General features: G+C 37.9%; 1 protein-coding gene across 6 annotated transcripts in view; it reads right to left on the reverse strand.

The window, feature by feature from the left end:
- Positions 1 to 270: 270 nt before the first annotated feature.
- Znf146 (zinc finger protein 146) overlaps positions 271 to 9003 on the reverse strand; it is a 25753-nt gene continuing 17020 nt past the window's right edge. For all 6 annotated transcript variants that reach the window (XM_013522332.1, XM_013522331.1, XM_013522329.1 and 3 more), the window contains one exon: positions 271 to 3257. In XM_013522332.1, coding sequence (XP_013377786.1) covers positions 1623 to 2501 — 879 coding nt within the window. In that variant the 5' untranslated portion in view covers positions 2502 to 3257 and the 3' untranslated portion in view covers positions 271 to 1622. The remainder of the gene's footprint in view (positions 3258 to 9003) is intronic.

Raw genomic sequence — 9003 nt, forward strand, 5'->3', positions numbered from 1 at the left:
AAGTACAAGGCCAGCCTGGGCAATCTAGTGAGTCTGTCTCAAAAACAAAAACAAAAACAAACAAACAAAAAAAGGGCTTGGGATGTAGTTTAGTGGTAGGGCACTTGCCTGCCATGTACAAGGCCCTGAATTCAGCCATAAGCACCAAAACAGTAAAAAAAAAAAATGAATTTCTAAGCCCAAATGGTATTTTACAAATGTTAAAAAAAATGTGAAAACATAGACAATATAGCACATACTATAATCTGTCAAAACAAGAGAGATTTGGAGTATGATGTCATTTTAAATTTTAATAAAATAGATAATTTCATATTACATAGAGTAAGTCCATCCACGCATTGTTGATAAAATTTTTAGAAATAATTTCTATAAAAAGTTGAGTATTTGATTGGGAAGCAATTCATTATAATGTGACTTCTACAGGTACAGAATTTTATCACCCTATTCTTTTAATTTTGTGAAATTTTAAAAATACAGAAAAGTACAAAAAATAAGACAAGATATCCATATACCACAATGCAGAATTAGTGAGTATCTTCATATATTTACTTGCAGAGAAATGGATATTTATATAAAAAGATGAAGCCCCTCCCCTCCCCCTCCTCCCATACTCACTCCCATCCCTTCTCCACTCTTCACAGGCCACCCTCAAGTCTGGTCTGTATCCTTCCAATTGATTTCAAAAACATTTACATATGTATGTGAAGCCATTAGCAATATAAAGTGTTGAACTTCATCAAGGAAATGTTTATAATTCAAATTTACAAAGTCATTGTACTATAATCATCTTTCTCCAACTTTCTTCCCCTCAACATTTTAGGTACTTCCATGAACATGTGGCTCTCCTCTGTTGCACTTTAATAGATGTGTATTATTACATAAGAATTTTCCTTTTTATTCTAGATGGATATTTGAATTGTTCCCAATAGCTGGCTACTACACATTGAGCCACAGAGAAATTCCTGGTATTTCCTGAGCATAAACGTAGTAAAACTAGTTATGTATTTTTCAATTTGTTACAAGGAATGCTTTCCTATTCCCAAGATCATAAACATTTTTAGTACACTGGCTTTTAATAACTGTCTTCAGTTAATGTGAGTTTTACTCTTCTGTGTAATCCACGGTCCATTCTCTACCCTTGGAGAACAAATTACCTCCAAATAATTCATCTCCTAATGCTATCTCTTTCATATTCCAAATTCATATGAATGCATAGGTCCTTCTGGAATTGCTTCTGCTCTGCTGAATCACTAACACAAAGGCTTATTATTTGTAGATGATGTGTGTTTGTGTCTTCCGTTGTAATACTTGTAACTTTTTTTTTTTAATCCAGGTGAATATCTCCAGATTTATGCTGAGTGTAGTAAGAGGCCTCTATTTTCTGTTCTCAATTTTAGAGAAATGCATATAAAGTCAGTGTTACTTCTGACAGTTTTTTATTTGGGCAGTCTTTTCATCATACGAATGTCTTTTTCTTCAGTATACACTGTTGGTGTCCTCTAAAGTTTTAGCATTTGTTAAAGTTTGCCTCACTTGGGATGCTTTGCTTCAAAGTATTTCTGATGAACTGGGAGACACAAATGCCTGGTGCATGTTTCCCATTTTGAAGCTATTTACAGGTCTTAGTGAGTATGAATTTTCTGGTGTCTAATATGATGTGACTTCTGGCTGAAAGCTTTTCCACATTCACTACATTGATAAGGCTTCTTACCTGTGTGTATTCTCAAATGCAGGGCTAGGGTTGAGAACTGTGAGAAAGCTTTCCCACATTCATTGCAACCGTAGGGCTTCTCACCTGTATGGCTTCTCACATGCACAGTGAGAGAAGAACTCTGAGAGAAGGCTTTTCCACATACATTGCATTCGTAAGGTTTATCACCTGAATGAATTCTCACGTGTACAATAAGTGATGTTCGCTGAGAGAAGGCTTTTCCACATTCATTACATTCATAGGGTTTCTCTCCAGTGTGAATGTTTTGATGCTTTATGAGGTACTTCTTCTGGCCAAAAGCTGTTCCACATTCATTACATTTAAAGGGTTTTTCTCCAATATGAATTTTCTCATGCTCAGTAAGATTTGATTTGCCACTAAACGTTTTCCCACACTGTTTACATATGAAGGGCTTCTCTCCAGTGTGAGTTCTCTGGTGTCTGATGAGGTTTGACTTCTGAATGAAAGCTTTCCCACAATCTTTGCACTCAAAAGGTTTCTCTCCAGTGTGAATTTTCTGATGGGTAAGGAGGTTCTCCTTCTGGCTGAAAGACTTTCCACAATCATTACATTCAAAAAGCTTCTCTCCAGTATGGGTATTCTGATGTTTAATGACATACTGCTTTTGGCTAAAGGCTTTCCCACATTCATTACATTCAAAAGGTTTCTCTCTAGTATGAAAATGCTCATGCTCAGTGAGATTGGATTTGTGGCTGAAAATTTTCCCACATACCTTACAAGCAAAGGGGTTTTCCCCACTACAATTTCTCTGCTGACTGAGGTGTGACATCGGAATGGAAGCTTTCCCACATTCACAAGATATCTCTCCAGTATGAATTTTTTGATGAATGAGGATTTACTTTTGACTGAAGATATTTCCACATTTCTTACATTTATAAAGCTTTTCTGTGTATGACCTCTGAAATGCAGAATGAGGGATAAAGTCTGAGAGATAACTTTATCACACGTAGCACACTCAAAGTTTCTCTCCAGTACAAAATTCTAATATTCAGTGACAGTATGCTATATTCACTGGTTTTTCTCCAGCATGAATTTCTCTTGCTCAATGAGATGTCATCTAGCTAATGGCTTTTCAATATTCCTTAGAAGCACAGGGTGTCTCTTCAGCATGACTTCTCAGTTCAATGAGACATGTGAATAAATGCTTACCCACGTTCAGTACATTCATAGGATTTCTCTCCAGTGAGGAATGCTCGGCTATCAGACAGGGTACAAAGGGATTTTCACACTGACTCACAAGCGGCTATTATCACAAAGAGTAAACTCTGCTAGAGGACTTCCAAATTATTAAAATTGCTGATTCTTTTCTACACAGCTTTCCTCATGATTAAGCCTAAATTATCTTTCCAAATTAAAATTTCAAAAAGGTATTGCCTTAAGAGAAATAAGGTCTGGGAGAAAAGGAAGGATTTTTCTAATTTTGTTATAGTCAGTTTTTTCCCGTCAGTGTTTATTAGAGAAGGACGCAACTTGCCTCCCAAGTCTTGATGTCTCTTTATCTGTTCATTATCTTCTCAGGATTATTCTAAAAGAGAGTACAAAGAACTATCATTTAAAGGAGTTAATGTATAAAGTGTTTAAAATAGTAGCACATGGTAAACATTCAATAATTATTACCTTGAGAGTACCATTACTACTATCTGTGAATTTCCCTATTACGTGAAATTTCAGATTTTAGAATTCATATGACTAATGTCTCCAACTAAATTTTGAGAAGAAAATCCTTGTACAGGAATTTGGAGTTAAAAAAAAAAAAAAATCAACATTTGTGGGTTTACAAAGCTTACATTACTATTACAAATGAGAAAGTCCACACCTGGTGTTATCTCAGCACCCTGGGTGGCTGAGGCAGAAGGATCTTTAAATTTGGGCCCAAGCCAGGCATGGTGTTGCAGACCTGTAATCCCAGCCCTCAGGAGCCCAAGGAAAGAGGATACTCACTAATTTGAGGCTAGCCTGGGCTACAGAGTGAGTTCAAGGCCAACCTGAACTATTACAGAGACCCTGCAGTAAAGCCAGGCATGGTGGTTCATGCCTGTAATTCCAACTCTCTGAGAAGCTGATGCATGAAGATCCTTGAGTTTGAACCCAGCTTGGGCAATTTAGCATCTTAGTTGTCTCAAAATAAAACCCTGTCTCAAAATTAAAAATATAAAGGGCTAGAGATTACAGTGTGAAAGCTCTGGGTTGAATCCCCAGCACTGAAAATGAATGAACCCCCTTTTAGGGGGTTGGTGGTACACATAAGCTTGGTTGATCAATGGCATCTTTTACATAGTCTTAACATAAAGTGAACTTCAAATAAGTGTACACTGAAAATCTTCCAGTTTGTTTCCGTTATTGCAACGTTGTCTATCGTACACAAAATTTAACTTTACTCATGCCAAAAAGCTCCATACTCAGGCTTATTTAGCAAATGAGATGACACGGAAGAGCTGCTATACTGAAATCAAAAGATTACCAAGATATAAACATGGTTAGACCTTCAGTATCACTGTGTAGTGAAGGCCCCCAAAAATGTGCACTGAGATACACACACCTATGAGCAGGATATAAAAGGATCTTTTTCTGAAGAAAGCCCATGACAAACATAGGATGCTCCTCTAAGATAACCATTACTTGTACTTTTTTAAATTTTTTTTTTTTTTCCCATTACTTGTGCTTAAACAAAGGATTAGATCATGCCTGAGTACATTACAGTAAAGCAGTATAACTTTTTTCAGGGAGGAGACAATTGGTCCTTAAGGCATTTTACTTTTATCCACTGAAGTTTTCCAGGTAAGACAGCATGACCACCTTTGGTGAGCCATGGTTAAATATAACCTTGCAGCAAACATCCCACACACATTTGAGGAACCCCATTAAAAGGGAAGACAGATCAAAACAGTTGGGCACAATGGCTCACGCTATACTTCCAGAACTAGGAGAAGCTAAGGCAGGAAGATGGCACATTTGAGCCCAGCCTGGGCAAGTTAGCAAGACACTGTCTCAAAATAAAAAAGGGCTGCAAATCTAGCTCAGTGCAAAGGCCCTGGGCTCAACTTTCAGCACAGAGAAAGGGAGGTGGTGCAGAGCCCAGGCAGGTTGTCCATGCCCGTAATTCTACCACTCAAGAGGATGAGCAGAAGCATCTTGAATTCAAGGTCAGCCTAAACTAGCTACCAAGTTCCAAAGTTAGCTTGGACTACATAGGGAGACCATGTCTCAAAAACAAAACCTAATACAATCATAAAATTAAGAGAAGATATGTTTACCACTGAAAGAGTATTAGGATGTGTAAGCAGCATAAGAAAAAGTCTCCACAGTAACTAAGACTATGCAGAAGATGGGAAAGCTGATGTAGACTGTATAACTGTACTATTTATCAAGGACAGGGTCTCTGCCAGGCATGGTGGTGCATACCTGTAATCCCAGCACTTGGGAGGCTGAGGCAGGAGGACTGCCATGAGTTTGAGGCCACCCTTACTTACATACTGAGTTCAAGGCCAGCCTGGACCACATAGCAAGACAGTCTCAACACACACACACACACACACACACTACTACCGCCACAACAAAAAGAACAGGGTCTCCTTACTCCAAAAAAAATTTTTTATATTACCTAACTCTAGCAAACTTAGGCATGGCCAGCAGACACTTTCATACAATTCCATCACAAAGGGCATGTATCATTTCCTGGTGGAAGTTTTAATAACAAATGCACAGACTAAACAAGGAAATGCAATAACTGAGTATCAGAAAGCTCAAGGCTAATAAGACAGGAAGATTCAAAGTTCAAGCCCACTTGGGGGAATTAGCAAGACTGTTCTGAAATACAAAAAGTGATAATGAGCCTGGCATGGTAGTGCACACATGTAATCCCGGCACTTAGGAGGCTGAGGTAGGAGGATCATTGAGTTCGAGACCAGCCGGGGCTACAAAGTGAGCTCAAGGCCAGCTTGAACTGCACAGCAAGACCCTGTCTCAAAAAGACAAAAAAAAAAAAAAAGAAGAAGAAGAAGAAGTGATGAAGAGAGGGCCCAGTGTGGCGGTGCATGCCTGTCGTCCCAGGAGTCGGGAATCTGAAGCAGGAGGATTGATGTAAGTACAAGGCTACTCTGGGCTAAACAGTGAGACCCTGTCTCAAAAAAAACCAAAAAACACAGTAAGGGCTGGATAAGTGCAAAAGCTCTGGGCTCATGTACTGGAAAAAGTCTCACAAAAAGGAAAAAACTAACTAGAGGAAATTTATTCAAAGAACAACAACAAAAACCTGCTTCAAAAGTCATGAATCTGAGCCAGGAATATAGCTCAGCAGCACAAGCGCCTGCCTGGCAAATGCAAGGTCCTGAGTTTGACACCCAGTACCAAAAAAAAAAAAAAAAATTAAAATAAAAAGTCATGAATGAATCTCCAGACAGAAAGGGTCCATTTGGTACTTATATAATAAATAAGATCCATACCTAAGCACAATACTGTAACATTTCACAAAGAAAAAGATGTTACAATGTTTTCAGAAAGAAAGATCACTGAAAAAATAGGGCCCTGAATGACATCAAATTTTCGAAAGAAACACAGGAAACTAGAAGACAAAATTTTAAGAGAAAAATTTTAAGCCTAACCTATCAATCTAATGGACATTTTAACAAAGGTGCTTTTCAGGCCAGGCACGGTGATATGCAGCTGTGGTCTCGGCACTCAAGAGGCTGAGATAGGAGGACTGCTGTGAGTCAAGGCCAACCCGAACTACAATAGCAAGACCTTGTCTAAAAAAACAAAACAAAACAAAACAAAACAAACAAACAAACAAAAAAAAACCAAACAACAGGGCCAAGGATTTATCTCAGTGGCATAAGCACCTGCCTGGCAAGCACAAAGTCCTAAGTTCGATTCCTCGTACCAAAATAAAACAATAACAAAAAAACCCAATCACAAACAACACTGGCAAACACAAGTCCTGAGTTTGATTCCCAGCACCAAAAAGCAACAACAAACAAAAAAGGGCTCTTTTCAGATACACAAATGCTCAGAAATTTCACCTCTAAAGGAACTTCTCTCAGGATGCTACTAGAAAATGTCAACCACCAAAATTAGTACACAGAAAAGGGAACAGACTCAAGATTCCAAGGAAGAGGATACAACCAGGAAAACAGTAAAGATAATCTGTAGGACAGTGGTGGTGAAAAGCTACAAGAGTAGAACCTGACTATGAGGGCTTTTACTACAAAGGAATTTGTGTGAAATGTAAAAAAAACATGCAAGCAAAACCAAGAATGACAAATACTAGTTCTATGAAAATTTTTTAAAATGTGTAAGCTTTTGTACACTAAGCACAGTGGTTAAAGAAGTCTTAAAGAAAACACAAGGACAATCACTTAGGTTAGTTTTCCCATCAGTCTTACTTGGAAGAAAGTCAGACTTGGGTGTTATTTAATTCTTCCCACAGAACGAATGAAGCTAATCATTTCAAGGTAAACAACTGACATAATGTTGCCAATAATAAAATTTGAGATATCAAGCAAAAACTGTATTTTCAGAAAATCAGTATCCTCCAGCATGTAACTGGTAGCTTCCCAAATTTAAAAAGAATTTCCAGCTAAGTGTAAGCAGTACACCCTATGATCCTGACACTCAGGAAAATTGGTGATATTAACATGTATGATAGGTGTGCTGCGCACACCTATAATTATAGCACTCAGGAAGCTGAGGCAGGAGGCCAGATTGAACTACAGAGAGCCTATCTCAAAAGAAAAAAAAAAAAGTTTTCATATTGTATAATAAAATGTGTAGGGGGCTGGGAATATAGCTCAGAGGTGTGAGTGCCTGCCTGGCAAGTGCAAGGTCCTGAGTTCGATTCCCAGTACCAAAAATAAATAAATAAAATGTGTCAACTTCTAAAAGCGCTATAACTCAATGAACCAATGTTTTTCAAATAAACAATAAATGCTTTACTAAATGTTTATCTTTAAACTGATAAATAGAAACATAGAAATTATACATATTTAAGGGATTTCATGTCATTTTGATGCTTGTACAAATCGTGTAATGTTTAAAACATTTAAGGTACTGGGGACATGACACAATGGCAGAATGCTTGTGTAGCATGTATGAGGAACCACAAAGTAAGTATGACTAAACATGTCTATCTCCTCAAAATTTGTCATTTTTTCATGGTAAAACACTGAAAACCCTTTTCTCTAGCTTTTAGAAATATACAGTGTATCATCATGTGTAGTTAACATACTATAGCAGAACTTCTTACTCCTGGGGAGTTTTTCTGGGAAGGCTGGGGGGTGATTCTGAGACAGTGCTGGGATGACAGATGTGTACCACCATGCCTGGCTCTCCTGTGGATTTTTTAAAAATTTAAGACAGACCAATGGATGTTATGTAAAAGTATACTCTTGTAAAAAAAAAGAAAAAAAAAAGTGATACTAGGGGGGTGAAGCCAGCCAGGACCTTCACAGACTTACATTCCTAGCCCTCTATTATTTTAAGATAGAGTCTAAGTTGTTAAGTTGTCCAGAGTAAGCTAAAACTTGCAATCTTCCAGCCTCAGCCTCCCAGACTGCTGGGATGACAGGTGTTGACCACAACTAGCTTAAAAAAATTTCTTTTAGCCAGACACAGTGGCGCATGCTTGTAGCTGGAGCATGCAGTAGGCTGAGGCCAGCTGCCACGAATTCAAGGCCAGCCTGGGCTCCACAATGAATTCAAAGTCAGCCTGAACTACATAGCAAGCCCCTGTCTCAAAAACACCGAACAAAAAAAACTTTTCTTTTGGGCTACAGCTTTAAATTCTACATTTCAATTTAAAAAATTACCACTTGTCCAGTGTTATAGTATCAAAAGAAGAATATTCACAACCATTTGAAAAAGCTATTAAAATATTTCTTCCAGCCAGATGTGAGATGTGGTGGCACATGCCTACAATCCTGTAGTTTGAGAGGCTGAAGCAGGAGGATTGGAAGCTCAAACCCAGCCTGGGCAACCTAGCAACTTAAGTGGGACCCTATTTAAAAAAAAAAAAAAAAAAAAAAAACTGTGGAAAAATCCAGTGTTCATTCCCCTGTACCATGACAAATCCCCAAATCTTCTCCCTTTTGTAGGTATACAGAAAAATCAGGACTGTGTAAATCCAGATGTTGTCTACCTATATAATTCAATCAAAATAGCACTACAATAAGCTTCCAGCTGTCTGTTAAATAAGACAGTGAAGGTATTAAAAAATATGCAAAACAATTGCACTCTTCTCATGTATTTTTTTACCTTGCAAAATCTTTTTTTTTTTT

This window comes from Chinchilla lanigera, unplaced genomic scaffold (genome assembly GCF_000276665.1).
Source record: "Chinchilla lanigera isolate Chin_1 unplaced genomic scaffold, ChiLan1.0 scaffold00067, whole genome shotgun sequence".
Taxonomy (NCBI): Eukaryota; Metazoa; Chordata; class Mammalia; order Rodentia; family Chinchillidae; genus Chinchilla; species Chinchilla lanigera.